Genomic DNA, 21,930 nt, shown 5'->3' with positions numbered 1-21,930 from the left:
TGTCGGGTTAGGATGTGTCCTGATGCAACATGGGAAGGTAATTGCGTATGCTTCAAGGCAGTTGAGGAAGCACGAGAGGAATTATCCGACCCACGACCTCGAGTTAGCTGCGGTTGTCCATGCACTTAAGATATGGCAGCATTATTTATATGGTGTTCATGTTGATGTATTTACTGATCATAAAAGCCTACAATATATCTTCAAGCAGAAAGAGTTGAATTTGCGACAGAGGCGATGGCTTGAGTTATTGAAAGATTATGATGTTAACATTCTCTACCATCCAGGGAAAGCTAATGTTGTAGCAGATGCCTTAAGTCGCCGATCTATGGGTAGCTTAGCACATGTAGAGCCCGAGAAAAGACAATTAGCTAGAGAGATTCATCAATTGGCTTCATTGGGGGTTCGGTTAGTAGATTCCGAGGATGGTGGAGTTGTACTCCAAACCACTACAAAATCATCCCTCATAGCTGAAGTCAAGGAAAGGCAGTACGAGGACCCAGAGTTGGTCGAGCTGAGAGAGCGAGTTCCGCAGCAGAAGAAGCCACTGTTAGAGCTAAAGGGAGATGGGGTTCTCAGATATAGGGGTCGTTTGTGTGTTCCAGATGTAGCAGGGCTACGAGACAGGATTATGTCAGAGGCACATTATTCATGGTATTCCATCCATCCTGGGTCGACGAAGATGTATCATGACATTAAGGATGTGTACTGGTGGAACGATATGAAGAAGAACATTGCTGAGTTTGTCGCCCAATGTACTAGTTGCTAGCAAGTGAAGGTAGAGCACCAGAAGCCCGGAGGGCTAATGCAGACTATAGAGATCCCGACATGGAAATGGGAGGCGATAAACATGGACTTTATCACGGGTTTACCTCGTTCTAATCATAAGTTCGATTCCATATGGGTGATAGTCGATAGGCTCACGAAATCAGCTCACTTCCTACCGGTCAGATCTACATATACAGCAGAAGATTATGCAAAGTTATATATTAAGGAGATAGTGCGGCTACACGGAGTACCAGTTTCTATTATATCTGACCGTGGGGCTTAGTTTACAGTACATTTTTGGAGGTCATTTCAGAGAGGTCTAGGGACTCAGATGAATCTCAACATAGCTTTTCATCCACAGACTGATGGACAAGCCGAGCGCACAATTCAGACGCTCGAGGATATGTTACGAGTATGTATGTTGGATTTTAAAAGAAGTTGGGATGAACATCTACCTCTTATCGAGTTTGCATATAATAACAGTTACCACTCCAGTATCCAGATGGCTCCGTACGAGGCTTTGTATGGGCGTAAGTGCAGATCTCCTATAGGGTGGTTTGATGTTGGGGAATCTAGGTTATATGGGCCATACCTGGTTCAATAGGCCATAGAGAAAGTAAAGCTTATCCGGGAGCGACTGTTGACAGCTCAGAGTCGTCAAAAGTCATATTCTGACGTGCGGCGATGAGACTTAGAGTTCAGGATTAATGACTGGGTATTCTTAAAGGTATCACCTATGAAGGGCGTGATGAGGTTTGGCAAGAAAGGCAAGCTTAGCCCACGGTATATTGGGCCTTATAGGATCATTCGGAGAGTGTGCCAAGTAGCTTATGAGTTAGAGTTGCCCTCAGAATTGGAGTCTGTCCATCCGGTTTTTCACGTATCTATGCTACGGAAGTGCATTGGCGATCCTACCCGAGTGGTGCCCACGGATGATGTACAGATTACAGAGGACTTGTCATACAAGGAAATTCCAGTTGCCATCCTAGACCGACAAATCCGCAATCTACGAAATAAGGAGGTAGCTTCCGTAAAGGTTTTATGGAGGAGCAAGAATGTAGAAGAGATGACGTGGGAATCAGAGGAAGAAATGAAGTCTAAATACCCCCACCTATTTCAAACTGAAGATATGGTTCGAGATGGGACGCTACAACATAGCTCTATGTAGGCTAGCAGGTCATCAGGTAAGCTTTTATTTTTCACTTTCAATATTTATGATTTACGGTCGGTGAGGCAAATTGCTGCTATTTATAAAGATTGGCCATATGTGGCATGCATAGTATGTTTCTGGCTACGTGCAGGTTGGTTTTAACCTAGTGTACGAAGGATACTTTGGCAAAATTTTCCAAAGTCTCTAAGAGTAAACATTCGAGGACGAATGTTCCCAAGGGGGGAGTGATGTTACACCCTATATTTTCGTACGTAAAAATGCGTCGTAAGCAAACTAATGTAGGACCAAAAATGAGATACTATTTAAAAGTATATAAAGTAAGTTAATCATGTTACCTCTGAGGTTACAAATATTGAAGATCATGAACAACAAGTACAAAGAGGGTTGGATAGTTCAGAAGCTAAAGCAATTAAATAAAATAATGTTTCGTCGAAAGTTGACAAGTTGGGAATGTTATAACATGTACCTTTGGGGTGAGACTAGGGTGATTAACATGATAATGAGATTATGTTATGATTTATATTAGTCGTATGACATCCGTGTGTTATGTTTTAATGTCAAGCGAGTTGTGGAACAAAAGTCGATGAAAGTCATCACAAGTTACACTCATAAGTTTTACTGAAATTTTGGGTCAAATGTAACTGCGATTTTCTCCCAATATACTTAGAGTTATGGGGTGTTCCACCCATCAAATTAAAGATCTATGAGTCTATTTTCCAACGCATTAAACTTTTTGTCAATACGACATTGGAGTAGAAAGATATGGGCATTTGTGCGATACTGCGCAAGCTGCTAGGTGACAAGTAGGTGTGTCATCTACTTGCTTAAATGAAAGCCCAAAAATGGGCCATTTCGGGTCATCCAAAGAGGCCTTTTAAGGGCCTATTTTCTTCATATATTAGACTTAAAATAGAGCATAATAACCAGACATAAGCTCTGCAAAGAATCCTCCCAAAAATTTCCCACAAACCCTAATTGATTTTCTCTCCCTTTCAAGTTCCAATTGGAGGTAAAACCTAGAGTTTGAAGAACCAAGATAAGAGCTGAGTTATCCAAAAAATAAGGTGAGTTTACTTCTCTCTTTCATCCAATTTTTCTTTTGTAAATTCATGGTAAGTCGTTCTATACTTGTAAGAACTCACGGGACGGTGATCGGAAGCCGTGAGTTCGAGTTATTCACTTGTATCGGACTGTTTTGTGGACTGTTTTGTGTTGCTAGTGGGCTGCGTGTTTTACTACTATTTTGTGGAGTTTTGGAGGAGGAAGGGGGTTTATAAACACCATATAAATGTAGGGTGGTTGGCTGGTCGTTCGTCATAACATTTTTGGGTCGTTTGACACTACTACGGTGGTCGTTTTGTGTACGAAGAGATTGGGGTGTGTTGGGCTGTTTTGTAGTATTTGATGGTGTATATAGGGCTGGAAAATGATGTATATATGTTGTTATTGTTCTGTTCTTGTATTGTTGGTGTTATCTTGAATTTGGAGGAAGTAAGGATTATAGGGGAGATGCTGCCCGTTTTAATACAAAATAAGTTTGTCGTTCGTTGTGCGATAGTTGTACCTTTCGTAACTTAACGATAGTATTATTATCGTTCTTGTAGATTAAGGTGCAAAGAGGTGAGTTCAACTTGGTGATTGGAAAGATTGTGATAAGGTATGTTAAGGCTAAGCCTTCCTTCATTTTGGCATGATCTCGTAGCTACATGTGTTAGTAATGAGACAAAAAGAGAAGTTCATATTCATGAATTTATTCACACTATTCTAGTCTCATAAGTTACAATATTATTCCTTATCGAGATTCTATATTCAATTTAGTATTGTCTTCTTCCAGTCAAGAGAGCAACAAGCCTATATATATATAGTATTACAGTATTTTCATTACCATCGAGCTATAATCGATGGGCAGGCCCCTATTGGGCAACCTCTGATCAGATGGAAAGTTATATACCGAGCCTACTGTGGCCGAGCGCCTATGAGCGAGCCCAGCATGGTCGAGATACATAGCCTAGTATGGCCGAGCGCCTATGAGCGAGCCTACTATGGCACAACAGTTATATATACCGAGCCTTATAAGGCCGTACAATTATTTTACTTACTACATTGAAGGAGTTGAGTCAGTATCAGCAGGTAAGTATATCTCCAGATCATCTTTGACTCCCAGTTACTTCCAGTTATTATATTATCAGTTCAGTTTCGATTTTCAGTTATGTTATTGCCTTACATACTCGGTACATTATTTCGTACTGACGTCCCTTTTTCGGGGACGCTGCATTTCATGCATGCAGGTTCAGATAGACAGACGAGTAGATCTCCTCAGTAAGTGTTTCCTGAGTTCAGCCTGATCGGTAAGCTCCACGCCTTTCGGAGTTGCCAGGTCTAGAGTGTTGTGTATATCTTATGTATATCTGTATATATGTTATGGGTAGGTCGGGGCCCTGTTCCGATCATAGTACATCTATCAGTAGAGGCTTGTAGACATATCCTGTTGGTTAGTGCAGTATGTTGGGTTTGTAGGCCTGGTATGTATAATTTGGTGGTTTGTCAGCTGTAGTAGCTATGATGGCCTTTTCAGCCTAGCTTTATATTGATGTTTAGTTAGCGCTAGTTTCCATTCAGTTTTATATTTTGCTTCGCAAATTGTCTTGCAAGGTGGCCCCATGGCCAAAGTATGACATTATGTGTTCAGAGTCCCTTAGTCGCAATTTGGTACGCCAGGTTAGGTGAGGCACCGGGTGCTTGTCTCGCTCCTAGGTTCGGGGCGTGACACACCTAACCCTCTTTAATTAACCAAACCCATCCGAAACCCTACCATTTTCCCTAAGACCGTCGCCCTAAAAAACACGCATCCTCTCCTTCTCTCTAAGAGAAACCCTAGCCATCTCCATTCAAATCTCAGTCCCTAAACCGATATGACATGGAAAATCTTCCATGTTCCCTGTCCTTTTTGCACACATGGTGGTTCTTACCATTTTCTCGACGTTACAGTGTTTGATACTCAGTTATTTATAGAAGTAGAATCATTGGGTACTCGTTTAGCTCAGATTTTGTACTATCTTAATGTTCTTTACTTGATACATTCACTACCAGGGTATGTGGGTCCGATTCAGTGAGATTCTTCGACTATTTTGTTCTCCGTCTGGAACTAGGGTTTGCCCGATTTTTCTCCTAAATTGATTCTAAATCGATTTTACATGCTTTTCTTTCCTTGTTTGTGTTTGATTAACTGCGTTTCCTTATTTATTCGTTCAATACTGTCGCTATATAAACCCCCTTCCCCGTTCCCCTTCTAAGACTTAACTACTCTTATCACTACTAATATTCTCTCAACTCTCATTCTTCTATACTTTTTGAACTCTTGGCTCTTGGCCGGCTGAAAGCCAAGGCCACCGAAATTTGACTAATTGACCTTTCTTAGTGTGAGCACTGTTCGGGGTTCATCTGAAACCCTTGGGAACTCTGACGCCCTGAGATTTTGGGTTTCGCTACTCTACTGATTTTTGAAGTCCTGCTAAAACTGTTCTTCTTGTTTATTTGTTCGTCAATTGGTAACTAGTAAGTTCTTTCGTCTTCGCAGTTTCTTCCCCTTTTGTTTGTGTTCATGCTCTGCACACTCATGCCACTGAAATTTTTGTGAATCAATATATTACTATGCCACCTCTGTTTGCAGCCTTATTTTCTCTGAAGTTGTTTCATGACTTTGAACTTTTTCTAGCATTTGAACTTGCCTAAAATTCCAACTCTGATTTATGTTTATTCTATGTGTTCAATATGAATGATTTTTGACTCTTTTAAGCTTGTTTAGGCTAGTGTGTTTTACCTGAGTGCTTACATGTGCTGCTTGCCATGAGCTTACTTCTTTGCCTTGTTCTAAACTCTTTTGATAAACCAATTCATGCCAATAGTGTGTTCTAATCCATATTGAATCATTCATGTGCAACTTGACATTTCCTAAAGCTAATACTTGATCATGTTTCTATGCCAAACATGCTTTCTTGCTACTTAATATGTGTTCTCTGATTTTCTGTTTTCAATCCCGTGCTCTCTAATATTGCCCAAGACTTTAGGCTGAAATACTTTGCATATATCCTATATATCAAGCCCCAGTACTTGCGTGTCCTGTTAATCTAAAATTGATATACCATGAGTTTTGGTATTGTTTTGAACCCTTTCTGCCATAACTGATACTTAGCATGCTAAGTTTCCCATGTTCAACTAAGTGATTGCTTGTCAACTATTATAGACCATGCTACTAGCCTGTTTGTTATGTGGTTTGTGATCATATTTTCACTAGGCTCTCATGCTAGAAACTCCCATGTGAAGACTACTATTTCATTTGTCCCTGTCTATGATTATATTTAGATCCTCATGTTAAAATCTCATGGTTAAAATCCTTTAGGTTAATTTTGGACTATACTTTGCGATGGAACTTTACCTGAAGTATCTTTTCACCATATGATTGTTACTCCTGTTAGTGTAATTTTACCCCTAAAAATACAAGCATGAACCAACCTTGTGTAGGTTTTGTGAATGCCTTATGTGATTTTGCCCACATGCTTTGCTAAGAGTTGCTGTTTTAAGAGTCAAGTATATAGACTTCAAGTTTGCTCCATCTGTAGTCTGTCATTTGTGTTAAAATTGGCATCTAGTTAGGTAAGTGAGTCATGCATTTGGGCTTGGTGTTGGGCCATACATGTTAGGTTTGGGCACTGAACTCAGATTACTTTGGTAAGACTGTGTTTTGAGTCGGCTGTCGTGCAATGAGTAAGACTATTGAAGACCTAGGGACATTCCTGAGTTATTTTTGCATTGGGCTTGTAATTGCTTCATTAGGCTTGTATTTGTTCAGTCTATAATCTGTCATGTTGTATTCTTTCGTTTGGGCCTGTAATAACTTGTAATAACAAACGATTGGGGATTAATAATAATGGGGGCTGGGATACTTTAGTTCTCGCATGAAAGGGTAGAAAATATGCCTATAGTATCTAAATGCTTCACTCGCTCAATATGCTCTATTTTTATGTGTTGTTAGATGGCATGCCTATAGGATATAAATGTTTCATTTGCCACTTGCTTTACTGTTATGCGCTATTAGACAGTAGGCCTATAAGAGTCGAATGTCAATATCTACTTGCTTAGTTGTGTAATTGCAATATGATTACTAGATAGTATGCCTATAGGATGCAATAATACATGCCTTTGCTAATGCTCATCTAGATACCATATCTATAGGGCTTTAACTAGTTAATCAATCATCTGTTTCTGTTGCTCTTATTACGCTGCCCGTCTAGATAACATATCTATAGGGATATGCATGATGAATCTGCATTGAAATACCAACTATAGAGAACCTGCCTATAGGATACTGTTACTCGCTTAGAACGCATGCCAATAAAATCAAACGTTGGTAATTCAGAGTTTTCAAATAGTTTTATTGCCCCCATTGCACAAACAACTTAGAGATCATGTCTATAGGTTAATAATACCTGCAATCTGCCAATTCGATAATAAAAAAAACAGCAATGCTTGTAGGACGTCTTGAACTGGGATCACATAGAAGCTATGTCTATAGGACTTAATGACTCTAATGCGCCTTAATTTCTGAATTTGTCTACTGCCTAATGCAAAATCTGCCTGCGTGCATTTGTTGCTTATGTATGGTGGCTAACTTAAGCCGTTTAGTGATTTCATGTGTAGTTCTATATATTTTGAATGTGCGCCTAGTTTTATCATTTGAGCACCCTAAGTAAGCCTAGAACAACCCTAAATGGTAGGTCCAAAGCCTCCTGGGCCATAGGCATGGGACGGGTAGTGCACGCATAGGACACGACTTAGAATTGAACTAGAGAGCTTTAGGTAAACAACTTTTACATAGTAATTGGGTAGCAGGAGATGATAGTGTGTGCCCGCTAAATAATATGAGCAACCCCTACCTTAAGGGAGTTGCGAAGTATTATTTATGTTGTACAGGGCGATCATTTAGGCTAAAAAACTTAGGACCCCCCTTCCTTTAATGTTTATTGTTCGCGCCTTGTTTCTTTAAACTTAGAATCATTAGGTTGTATCCTGTAACCTCTAAGACCTGTACTGATCATTTATATAAAGTTTAATTCTTTCACATGTGCGATTTGCTTTACACTTATTTACATTGTAGTTGAACATTTGAATTCCTTGTCTTCCTTCACTTACATGATCACATAGGACAATTATAATCCAATAATCCCATATAGCGTAAATTTCGGCCAGGACCCATAGTTGTGGACCTCGAAGTGTACCTAACACCTTCTCTTCGAGGTAATCTTAGCCCTCACCCGATCTTTGGTGACATAGACTAATTAAACAAAGTTATTTACAAATAGGTTCCCTAACACACCTAAAAATTGTTAGGTGGCGACTCTTCTCTTTTAATACCCATTTCAAAGAGTTGTCACATGTCAAAACCCGATTTTACGAGAAAAAGGGGCACGACATATGGATGAATTTAAAGGCAACTAGAAAAGCAATGAAAACTCTTAATACCAGTGAATTCACAAATGTTACTGAGATGATACACAAGCTCAGAGATGATCTGAAAGACCTGTAGAGCCAAATGAGGGATACTAATGTGAGTACAGAACAATTTGAGAAGGAAAGAGTCTCAGAATACAACTAGAAAAATGCATCCTCATTGAAGAAAGCATATATAACTAGAAATCAAGGGTGCAGAACATCAAATTGGGGGATTCAAACACTGCATATTTATTTGCCAATATGAAAGGAAGGCACAAAATCATATTAGAATACTCACAGCATAGAATGGTGAAATGATCAACAATGCTGAGGAGATATAGAAGGAAATAATGGGTTTCTATAAGAAGTTGTTGGGGTCTTCCTCTACCAATTTACCTGTTATGCACCCTGGTGTTCTACAACATGGGATCAGACTTAACAGGAGCCAACAACTTCAGGTAATAAAATTATTCACTAAGGAAGATGTAATGCAAGCTCTGAATGAAATAGATGACATGAAGGCACAAGGAGGAGATGGATTTGACTTATACTTTTTTAAGAAGGCATGGCCTACTATAGGTGACAATGTAACAACTACAGTATTGGACTACTTTGAAACAGGTATTTTGAAGACCCTGAAAGAGAAGCCAGATTTTAACTTCCACCCTCGATGTGAGAGGCTCCACATAGTGCAACTTAGTTTTGTAGACGATATGCTTCTATTTTGTAGGGGTGATGCAATTTCAGTAAAGATGCTATATTGTTGCTTTCAGCAGTTCTCTGAGGTATCAGGACTCATTGCAAACCAGACTAAAAGCAGCATATACTTTGGGGGAGTATCACTGGAAACCCAACAAGAAATTATCCAAGACTTGGGATTCTCTATTGGTTCACTACCTTTTAGGTACCTAGGAGTTCCTTTAAGCTCTAAGAAGCTATCAGTTAGGCAATGCCAACCTATGCTGGACAAGATGATAGGAAGGGTGACCAATTAGACTACCAAATTTCTGTCATATGCAGGGAGATTACAACTAATTAAAAGTGTGTTGATAGACATACAATCATTCTGGGCTCAAATTTCCCCCCTGCCAAAAATAGTGCTACATAAGATTGAAGATATTTGTAAAAGGTTTCTCTGGACATGGGAGGTTGATACAAAGAAGAAGGCTATGGTGGCGTGGGACAATTTATGTCTTCCAAAATCTGCAGGAGGCCCAAATATTATAGATGTACTCATATGAAATAAGGCTTCTCTCCTGAAACACCTATGGAACATCTGCCAAAAGAAGGAGAGATTGTGGATTTTGTGGATTCATGCTTACTATATAAAAGGGAAAGTGCCTTGGGAAATAACAGGAAATCAAGCTTCTTGGCTAATTAAGAAGGCGCTGCAAGCTGCAAAGTATTTGAACGAAGCAGGGGTCAACAAAAGATAGGTCTTACATGCTGAAAACTATTTTATAAGGGAGGTATATAACAAGCTTCGTAGTGATTTCCCTAAAGTAACTTAGAGGCGACTTACATGTAATAACCAAGGATGTCCAAAGTGGATGTTCATCATGTATCTAGCACTCCAGAGCAGGCTGTATACCAGAGATAGACTGAGCAAGTGGGGTGTTATAACGTCCCAAACATGCTCACTATGTGAAGATGCTCTAGAAAGCCACTAACACCTGTTTTTCGAATTCACATACTCAACTAATGTGTGGCAGAAGGTAATCTCATGGAAAGGGATGACCAGACAAGAGCAGGAATTGGAAGAGGAGATTTCTTAGGCTATTACACACGCAAATGGGAGGCATGCCCAAGAAGAGATTTATAGGACTACCTTAACAGCCGTTGTATATCATATTTGGCTGGAAAGGAATTATAGAATTTTTCAACAAAAGAAGAGAACTAGTACATATATTACTAGGATGATAATCCAAGAGGTGCATTGTAGAGGATGTATGAAGCCAAGGCTGTATAGAACACTGAATAGATTAAAGTCCAAGCCATGTAACAAGGAAAGAGAGGTGGTGAGATGAGTTACATGAAGCTTGGGGCCATTTGTCCAACTTCAGGTTTTTGAGATATTGCTTGTAAATAGACATTTTGGTAAATAATAAAAAGTTAATTACCAAAAACAAATATTCTCAACAATATTTTAATATTATATAATTATTATTCATTAATTATTAACTTGTAAATATTGATTTTAACGATGAAATTTGAGGATTTTAAGCCGAAGATATAGAATTACTAATATGATAATTTGAATACCTAAATGAACTCCAAATGGAAACCTAAGCATAGATTTGAACTCCTGAATAAGAAGGTCTATATGGGCTTGGCCCATTAGACTGGCCTGACATAGCATATTAATTTGATATTGTTAGGCTAAAATTTTGGAGTCCACTTAAGAATGAGGCTTTTTAGTCTGACCTAAATAAGCTCACTGGCCTTTGAGGCTTGACAAAGGCCTTAATGAAATAAAATATGCAATTTGAAAATATAAATATTAAAAGAAACAGGGAATAAAAATAACAAGAGGAGCCCAAACTCAAAATTGATTTACAATGAATGAAATGTTGTCCTCATTTTTTGTATTCTATTATAATCTATTGGAACAAAGTTAGGTTAATATCTCCTATTTAGCTAGTTTTATTATGACTCGTTAACTATTTATTTTTCTTACTAATATTAATATCTCTATTTGGTTCAAATGATATCAGTTATCTTTCTCTTGACTTTTTTATCTTTATTTTCATTATGGATTTGTCACGACCCAAATTCTCGTGACAACACCCCATATACTATCCGACCCAAGTGAAGCAACCCGTATAATATACCTTAATCATATGCATGATTAATTAATTGCGAATGGCCTTTGAAAATTATATATATTTTCAAATCAAATAATGAAATATTTTTTATATTCAAAATCATACATGAAGCATTTCATAAGAATAATAAAATCGATATAAAATAAATATTACTTCATGTATGTCATGTACAATTCTATCATACCATCTAACACAACTATCTATGGAACCTCTATCAAAGAATAGAACTAAATACTTGGGATAATTCCGAACTAAAAGAAAATAAGATACAACTTGATAGCTACCACATAATAGAAGTGGTGTCTCACCATATACCTTAGTAAAAGAGTCGTTCTAAAATATGTAAAGTAAGCATGACATGAGAGGAGACACGGGAGGACTGAGTACATCATCACACTACACAATAAGTATTATAGACTCTTTCTACTCAAGTTCTTGGGATAAGACTTTACAAATATAATACAACCAATGTTTAATATAAAGCAGTAAGAAGTCCATCATTCTCTGACAAATTCTAAAGCTTTCGGATCTGCTGTGGATAATTCCAATTCCAATGGGAATCGAGACATCATCGTTTGCGGGAGCAGTAGAGATCAATATGATATCTGCTGACCTAAGGAAGTTGTCTGACCCACAGAAAGAGTTGGAGGCGCATGAGCACATCCCACAAGAGTCAAGCAGTTTTATTAATTCATATTTTTCATCATTTTTAATGAAAAGACAAGTGAAATGTAAACTATGATATAAACCTTTAAAGCATTTATATCAATCTACGATTTTATTAAAAATCATAAAAGCCATTTAATTGCAATAAGTCATTAGAATCACCTTTGTCTTCTTAGGCCTAAACATAAGAAAAATCCTCTTTTGTCTTTATGAGGAGTATTGTATCAACACAGGCATAATAAACAACCAATATGTGATCAACCTAGCAATAAGTATTTGACCATGTTTGATCGGGCGACTTCCCATAGTGCTGTACTAGTCGACTTAATTTACCGTAAGTAATGATCGTTTGCAGTTACAATAGGGAACTTTATCCCAAAAATCTCGTCATAGCCTTGAAATATATCTTTACACCGGTATGTGTAGTTCTATGGTAATAAACTCAATATTCGATCAATCTTGATGGACTCCACTAGTAACTCCTGTTTACCCTAAAAAACGGATACCAATTAAATTTGTAAGTGGTTTCAAGGATACGCGGATTAATTTGATACAAAATGATAAATTGAGTTAGATTGAACAAATAAAGATATAGTAAATTCAAACCACGTGAGGAGGATGATTCCAACCTTATTGAAATATTCACCCTCGATCCAGGCTCACAATGGTCAGTACAGAAGAACAAGAAAAAGAGCTTTCTATGACAATAAAAATAGTAGTATATTTCTTTGGAATGTGTGTTAAAATATGTTTAATGAATAGTTAGACCACCCTTTATATAGTAGGGGAATCCTACTCAAGGTACAATTCTGTAAAAGGTAAAAAATCTTCTATTTAACTGATTATCGGTTCTTCATTGATACGTGACGAGATCCATGCTGTGATGCCCGGCCGGTCGCGGATATTACGGCCTTCGAATGATCGTGCTTGGTTTCCTCATGACGAGCTAAAAACATAATACAAAATTATGCTCGCTAGTCGAATATAGTATAAAAAATATCGTATCCACAGGGATTGGGTTTAAACAGTGTTTTCGTAGCTTCTAGTTTTAATTGCTATCCAAAATGATCAACAATTGAGAGTTGTGTGATTTAAAACTAAAATTTACTAAAAGTCTAAGCTATTGGCTAATGACAATCGCAACAAGAGTAAGCAAGAAGATATTAAAGGGAGAAAATAGAGGTTGATTGGATAGGTGTAAGATACTTGTTTGGTAATTAACTCTAGTTACTTCACTTTTATGGTTCAAGTGAGTCTCTCAAATTCACTCTATTATGTTCAAACATTCAGTAGAAACTCCTCTCTCGATTAAGTCTCAACATTACGATATGAACTAAGTTAAGCTTGGTGAAGATATGTAAGAATTCGTAGTGGATTGATCTTTAGGAGAACCTCTTTCGATTATCCTCCTAACTAGGTATAAACATTAATTCAACTAGCCTATTTCGATTACTAACAAGAATCAATGAATTCAACCAATAAGATAATGCAAAACATCACAAATTATGCCTCTTTTGATTACATAAACAAGTGAATATATATGCAACAATAAAAACACCGAAAATGCTTCAATACTTCAACCGAAAATGTTCCGTTGGGAATTTGAAACGACTTAAAACATAAAAGTTGTAGCCCTTTTACATCACTTTCCAATGATATATTGTGGAGCCCAAACAGATCTCTGAGCAAAAGGTTATGTACATTTTACCGGATACTGCACAAGATGACTGCTCGATTCTTTGTTCATTCTTAACTATCATCTGTTGATCCCCGAACACAATCACGGCTTAAATCCTTGGGCTTTTACTCAAACTTCAAAGCTCCAAATCACTTGAATTCATTCCATAACATCTACATAGCTCGGAATCACTCCTACAAGGCATAAACCACACAATTAGTGCAAAACACTAGCGATTAAAGCTCCAACTCAATTAAAGTACAGTAAATTAGAGTGTAATAATCGACTAAAACATGAGATTATAGCCTCCTACCATCAATACCCCACACATAAGCCATTTCACCTCCTCGAGTAATCAAACTACACTTCATAATGACACGACCTTTTTAAACAACTCTCATAACTTATCATACCAAGAATATTTAAAATAGACTAAGCACAATAGTGTAACATCTTCACCTCAAGAATTGACTCACAAGCACCACGCATTATTCATAACTTACTCACTTACTCTAACATAGAGGTCAACGACATTACCTTTCCTTCATGAATCAAGTGTCCTCACACAACAAAAGAGAGTAGTTCCATACACTATAAAAATTAAGAACAATTAGGAACTCAAGATAGAAATAATTCACTCACTCTCGGGAAAAACATTCATATGCCACGAAAGATGAACTATAGGCTTTCCCGTAGTGTATTACTCTACTAATTCAAGCTCATTCAGTCAAGGATCAAGTAGGACTTTAATTGGTTATAATGTAGGTTGCGGGACGGGTAGGATACATTTAGATATAAGAGTGACTTCACCTCCCTAAGCACTTTAATACATACAATTTCATTCAAAAGCCCACACTTATGTCAAACCAATACTCCACCTTCACATCAATATACATTAACTCCCAACTTCTTTAAGCACAAATACATCAAGAGTTACCACTTATCAAAGATCAATTTTCATCATACAACTACATAAATTTTAATTTTTCTTTTTCGGCTCTTACTTTTTCAATTTAGTGCACCTTCTCCTTATTTCAATAGTTCCACTCAAAAGCCAACCCAATCACCCCACACTTCAACTTTTATAAAGTTTATACAATTTTAAGTGCTCAAGAGAGGCAAATGGTTAAAAAAAATGGTCAATTTAAACAAATGAGTAAGGCTTGTAATGTGATTGCCGAAGAAACAAGATTATTGGCTCAACGAGGTTAACTACGATACATACCAATTTGGTGGGTAAAAACAGATAACTGGTTCAATAAAGAAATGCCTAAATTACTTCCAAGACTTAAAAAACTACTATTTCGCTTTGCAAACACACGTGGCAAGTTCTAGACATCAAATGCAATGCACAGAATACACTAAACCTCTCACACACATGGCACATAAGTCACTCAAGATTGGATCATCAAGACACCCTAGTCAAAGCAGTTAAGCAAAGTTGAGATCATACAATTTAAGGCACTCATACAAGAGTCAAACACTGAGCCTAAGCGTCACAACCAAAGCACTCACTATTCTCAAGGCATGATCAAGTCAAGAGATATTGTTTCTATTTCATATCATAGCATAAGGTTTCCTACTTCTAACAAAAATAAAAACTAACTACACCCGGTTCAAACAAAACCCTTGAAAAAGAATCGCGGCACAAAGAAAAACCAAGGGGGAATTATTACACTAACTACAAAAGAAAATATTTTTGCATTTTCCTTTCGACTTTAATTCCCTCAAGAAACCCGTCGAATGATATCCATCATCGGGAAAAATCAAAAATTTATAAATTTTTTATGTTTTTCAATTTTTTCTATATCTAACTACTAAAATTAACAAAAACTAAAATACATATACATACAACATACAAATATCCCCCTACCCCACACTTTAAGTTGTGTCATGTACCCATGACACATAATTAAAAAACATAAGGTAAAGGAAACTTCCCTGAATTTTCAGTCTGGGTCTGAGTCGAAGTCGGGCTCCATTCTACACGCCCGAACTAGTGCACACATCCATGCAGACAACTTCTTCTTAGCCTTCTTAGGGTACACCCCACACTTATCTTTCTCAATCACTTGAGCCTTCTCTTTTGAACTCTTCAGCTTCCACTCGACACTTGCAACTGGCTTCTCCTTTTTCACTCCAGTTGCTACATTCATCTCAAAACTCACCGTTTCCTCACCCACTCTAAGTTTGAGTTTTCTATCATGTATATCCAGTATAGCTCTACCCGTTGCTAAAAATGGTCTTCCTAGGATGAGGAGGCCTCCTTTTTCTCCTCCATATTCACCACTATGAAATCTACAGGAAATACGAACTTATCCACCTGCACCAAAACATCTTCTAGCATCCCCTCGTGTGTTATAGTCGTTTGGTCTGCCAGCTGCAAAGATATTGGCACCAACCTTATCTCTCTAATCTCCTTCTCCATTTTCCTATAAATTGACAAAGGCATTAGATTAATTTAGGCACCCGTATCACATAAAGATTTATCAAAGTTACGAGTGCCTAAAGAGCAAGGTATAGTAAAACTCCCTGGATCTCCACACTTTTGTGGGAGTTTATTTTGCAATATTGCATTGCAATGCTCTGTAAGTTTGACCACTGAGGTCTCTTCTATCTTCCTCTTCTTTATAAGGATCTCCTTCAAGATCTTTGCGTAAGCTTGCATTTGTGAGAGAACTTCCGTGAATGGCAAATTTACATTAACCTGTCTCAGCATATCTAAAAATCTCTCAAACTGCTTATCCAGCTTTTCTCTATAGAGATTTTGGGGAAAAGGTAAAGCAGGCATGTGCTTGCTCTCTTTATTGGATTCCCCCCTTCTTGAAGTTTCCTCATTTTTCTTTTTCTCAGCTTCCTTCTTGCCTTTCTTCTTCTTAGTCTTTTTATCATCATCTTCAAGTTTCAGCTCATTCCCACTTTCTTTATCAGGCGCAACTTCTTTGTGAATTGGAGTGGGATCTTTCAACACTTGTCCGCTTCTCACGTTCACAACATTTACCATTTCTTTGGGATTCTTTTCAGTATCAGCTGGAAGAGTAACTGGGATTCTCTCAGTTAATATAGTTGCAATTTGTCCCACTTGTCTCTCCAAACTTCGCAAACCTTTCCCAAGTTCTTTAATAGCTGCACCGTGAGCATCTAATCTCTCATCTGTCTTGACAATGAATGACTTCATCAGATCTTCTAACCCATACTGAATTGGCTGTTGAGACTGAAATTGCGGCCTGTGCTGATTCACAAAACCAGGAGCTCCTTGAAATCTAGAGTTATTTTGTTGCCATATATTTGCTATACCCCCAGGTGAACTCCATGAAAATCCGAGGTTCTTCTGACCCATTGCATTGAGGTTGTAATTACCAACAACATTAACTTCCTCGATCAAGGATTGACACTCATGAGTAGGGTGTCCTTTTCCAGATATGTCACATGCTGCAGGTGGCTCACTGTGTATTGAAGCTAAAGTTAGCATCCTTATGTCCTTTGCCATGGCATCAAGTTGTACCTACACAGATGTGTTAGCATTAACTTGGTGAACATTAGTCGTACTTCTTCTTTCAACAACTTCAGAGGGCCACTGATTTGCATCCTCATATAACTTATCTAGAATAGTGACTATCTCCTCTAGAGTCTTTTTCATCAATGAACCTCTAGCTGCGTTACTCAATGTTCTGCGTGAAGTTGGTGTCAATCCATCCCAAAAATCCTAGAGTTGCATCCAGAGTTCTATTCCACTATGATGACATTTGCGCACTATTTCTTTGAACCACTTCCAAGCTTCAAACACTATTTCAGTCTCATTCTGATAGAAGTTGTGGATTTCCCTTCTAAACTTGCCCGTATTAGCGGATGAGAAATATTTGTCAAGAAATTTTCTAGTCATCTCATACCATGTTCTAATCGATCCATTAGGCAAGCTTCAAAGCCAGTGCTTTGCATCGTCTTTGAGAGTGAAGGGAAATGCCCTTAAGTAGACTGCATCTTGTGACACACCATTATATTGGAAGGTGTTCATAATCTCCTCGAAGTCCATCAGATGATTGTTTAGATCTTCGTTTATCTTTCCTCTAAAGACACATCTGTTTTGAAGGGTTTGAAGCAACCCTTGCTTCAGCTCAAAATTGTTTGCTGCAACAGGAGGTGGTCTCACCCTTGATAAGCCTTGGTTATAGACCAGTCTAACATAATCGCCAATTGGTCTCCCAGCACCGGGAGCTATATTTCCGAATTTGTCTGCACCCGCAGGTCGATTCTTTGCAATTCTTCAAGCCCTCTCCTCCTCATAGACAAGTTGTGCATTTCAAAGAGTTGTCTCCTCCACATCTCGTGCAGTTTTTTCTCTTTGTTGGGCTACCTCTCTTGCCGCCAAATCAACATTATCCTCATCTCCCGCCATAACTTCTTTGGTTGAGGATTGCCCAACCTTCTTGGTTTTTGTGGGGAGATTTATTTCTTTCCTCAGCTGTCGTAGTTGCTTTTAATTTTCTGGCTAGTATGGTAACAATTCCTTCCCAGAAGATCGGGTCATGCACCAATCTAACCTGTAGCATGCGCACAGTGAAGGAACACCAAACGTAAAAAGAGAAAAACAAAATAAAAAGAAAAATTCCTGAATTAGCACTACAAACTATTTCCAACACTATTGATTGCCAATCCTCGGCAACGACGCCAAAATTTAAGGAGCTAAAAACACAATACAAAATTATGCTCGCTAGTCGAATATAGTATAGAAAATATCATATTCACAGGGATTGGATTTAAACAGTGTTTTCGTAGCTTCTAGTTTTAATTGATATCCAAGATAATCAACAATTTAGAGTTGTGTGATTTAAAACTAAAATTTACTAAAAGTCTAAGCTATTGGCTAATGACAATCGCAACAAGAGTAAGCAAGAAGATATCAAAGGGAGAAAATAGGGGCTGATTGAATATGTGTAAGATACTTGTTTGGGAATTAACTCTAGTTACTTCACTTTTATGGTTCAAGTGAGTCTCTCGAATTCACTCTATTATGTTCAAACATTCAGTAGAAACTCCTCTATCGATTAAGTCTCAACCTTACGATATGAACTAAGTTAAGCTTGGTGAAGATATGCAAAAATTCGTAGTGGATTGATTCTTAGGAGAACCTCTTTCGATTATCCTCCTAACTAGGTCTAAACATTAATTCAACTAGCCTCTTTTGATTACTAACAAGAATAAATGAATTCAACCAATAAGATAATCCAAAATATCACAAATTATGCCTCTTTCTATTACATAAACAAGTGAATATATATGTAACAATAAAAACACAGAAAATGCTTCGATACATAAAGTAGAGTTAATATCCACAAACAATTCTCAAAACACCAAATCCATCAATCCCTAAGGAAGAGTTACTCCATGGATATGGAGAAATTCATCACAATTAAGTTTAAGTCAAAGGAAAACATAAAACATCCAAACCCTTGTCTTGAGTGAGGATGAATGGTGAAATCCTTGTGCTCTTGCTTCTCCCTCTTCTCCTTAGGTTCCTTAGGTCTAAATTAGGTCAAAAGTCCTCAAAACACCATTTTTCCATGTATATATACCAAGTAGGGTCGGGCCCAAACAAATACACCTTCTTCTATGCGAAATAGGACACTTTTTCGGAGTTGGACGTGCGCGGCCGCGCACCTGGAAGTGTGCCCGCGCACTTTTCACACTGTTCTACCCCATATGCGCGGCCATTGCACGACTGCTCACTTGCCGTGCACTTTTTACACTGTTCTGTTAGGAATTTAAAATGACGTAAAACATAAAAGTTGTAGCCCTTATAAATAGCTTTCTAATGATATATTGTAGAGCCCAAACAGATCTTTGAGCGATATGTTATATACATTTTACTGGACACTGCGCAAGATGTCTACTCGATTCTTCGTTCGTTCTTAACTATCATCCGTTGATCCCCGAAAATGATACCGGCTTAATTCCTTGGGCTTTTACTCAGACTTCAAAGCTCCAAATTACTTGAATTCATTCTATAACATCTACATAGCTTGGAATCACTCCTACAAGGCATAAAACACACAATTAGTGCAAAACACTAGCGATTAAAGCTCCAACTCAATTAAAGTGCAGTAAATTAGAGTGTAATAATCGACTAAAACATGAGATTATAGCCTACCATCACCTGAAAATGCTCTCCAAAGTCTTTTGGGATATGGAATGATCCTGGATTATGACCCCGATATTCTCGAGGGCAGGCATCATGCCCCCAGACTCTAACTCGGTGAGACCCTTGCCTTGATTCCGGTGCCTCATCATCATGTCTCGAGCTTTGTTTACCCTGTCGGAAGTTGGGGTGTGCCATGAGCCCTATTTTAACCGTATACAGATAGTCCTCTCATTTGTCGGAGAGTAATTTTGACGAGAAATGACATGAGCTCTTTGATTCCTTCCTTAATACGCCATGACAGAAGTGAAAAAAAAACCCGTAACATCTCGTCAGTCATGTCATTATGACTTCAAATGCGTGCCAGACGTCGGTTGGCTGTTCCTAGATGAGAAACATCGCGAGCCCCCTATAAATATCCCCTACTTTGTTCATTTTTTACTTTACGTCCAAACCTCTACCCTCGTGCTTTAGAAATTCAGTAGCCTCTTTTATACTCTAGCATTTTTACCTACGTTACTCAAGATTCCTCAGTACTTTGCAATATTTTCACCCATTTTCTATTCAAGCCAACATATTTGAGCTTTCAACCTTGAACCATTCCCGTACCTTTTTCAAGCATTTCTAGGTAATAATGACCAAAACCTCCAAATTCGTTCCCAAAACAAATGCTCCTTCTTCTTCATGGCTGACCACTGAGGCCGAGGAGACCGCCCCTGATGTGGTCGTTCTCGAGAAGTCCACTTCGAGTGTGGCCGCTGATGAATCAGAACCCGAGCCCCCTTGAGAATGTTCTTCCCCAGGGGATGTTCGGTCAATGATGACTTCAAGGTTGAAAAACCTTCTTCTGTTCAAGGCCGGTGCGAGGCGGAGTTTCGGTACATCTACTCCATCACTGAGGCCATTCTTCCTACTGTTCGAAAGGACTATGGCTGGATGGATAAGGACGCAGTGATTCTTGGGCATGATGACGATATCACTACACATGTTGAGGGATATCTAAGTGCTTACACTTAACCCTTTACATTGGGCCCGGTAGATGCGGTCATCTTGTACTTTTGCAGGAGGTACGACATGTGCCTCGGGCAAACTCACCCATCACTATGGAGGATCGTGATCCTCCTTCGATTTTTTGTGAATAAAATTGATTCGTGCACGTTCACCATCGATCTTCTGTTCCTCTTATACAGTCCCCGAATCTTCCGGGGGGAGGGGCATGATAAAGCTTGTACGTTGGGCCAGCAAAGCCCCATTCTCAAGCATCGACGAGGACCGGGATCGGGGTTGGCAAGGACGCTTCATCCAGGTAAATACCGCCGACCCGATACCCGCTGAGTGGAGGTCGTTTCCCAAGAAGTGGAATGTATCACGTAAGTACACCTCTTTCCGAGCGTAAATTTTATGTTTTATCTTCCCTTTTCTCACCTATGTTTTTTGTGGTGCAACCCTTGCTCGAGTTCCAAACGCCATCCCTCGGCTCAAGGTGTGGATCAATGGCATTTGTTCGTAGATGCCTTATGCCGAACACTCATGGCGCGAGCTCTCTAAGGGCCACTGGGAAGCCTGTTCTCATGATAAGATCTTTCTCTCCGAATAAGCAGTTCTAGACGTTCCTTTTCAACACTTATTTCCTCATTGACTCTGCCCTTTCTGCAGGATTATCCAAGACCATCGATCTCAAGCCCTTGGTAGAGGGTGAGGATCAGCCCGCTGATCTCTCTACTTCGGGGCAGCTCGGAGCCATAGCACGGGAGATGAAAAGGAGGAGGGCCCTGAGTTCCCCGAGCTAGGAGAAAGAAGTACCGAGAAGGAGGCTGGTTCGTAAGCTAAAGGAAACCTCCAGCTCTAGAGTGCTTGACTTGGACTCACTCCTTCGGCTCAGGGATGAGACCGAGGAGGATAAACTCTTTGTGGCCCACAAAACGTCTGTCCTCGAGGAATGGATGGAAGCCGAGAGGGAAATAACGGAAGCTAATTCCCCTCAAGTTTGTGAGGCTGATGCCGAAGTGAGGGCCAAAAACTCTCGAGATGCCAGATCTGCCCCGCCCGGCGTTATAGATATTTTGGGATCGCCTTCGTTCATAGAATCGATGTTTGATGAATCCCGAACGATGAAGGAGCGATCTAATGAGGGGGTCCATGGAGCGGGTGATCCCCTCTGATGCTTCTTTGATGGTGTAGACTCATCCACATTGGAGGA

At 38.9% G+C, this 21,930-nt stretch overlaps 1 protein-coding gene across 1 annotated transcript; it reads right to left on the bottom strand.

Annotated features, from left to right (window-relative positions):
* Positions 1-16,055: 16,055 nt before the first annotated feature.
* LOC138901366 (uncharacterized) lies at positions 16,056-17,990 on the bottom strand. Its single transcript, XM_070189121.1, has 2 exons — positions 17,949-17,990; positions 16,056-17,099 (listed from the first exon to the last, which is right to left on the bottom strand). Exons 1-2 carry the CDS (start codon positions 17,988-17,990, stop codon positions 16,056-16,058), a joined length of 1,086 nt encoding a protein of 361 aa, XP_070045222.1.
* Between the last annotated feature and the right edge of the window lie 3,940 nt (positions 17,991-21,930).

Source organism: Nicotiana tomentosiformis, chromosome 11 (assembly GCF_000390325.3).
Source record: "Nicotiana tomentosiformis chromosome 11, ASM39032v3, whole genome shotgun sequence".
Taxonomy (NCBI): domain Eukaryota; kingdom Viridiplantae; phylum Streptophyta; class Magnoliopsida; order Solanales; family Solanaceae; genus Nicotiana; species Nicotiana tomentosiformis.
Note: the sequence above shows the minus strand (reverse complement) of the source record. Positions and strands in the feature narration are given on the sequence as shown.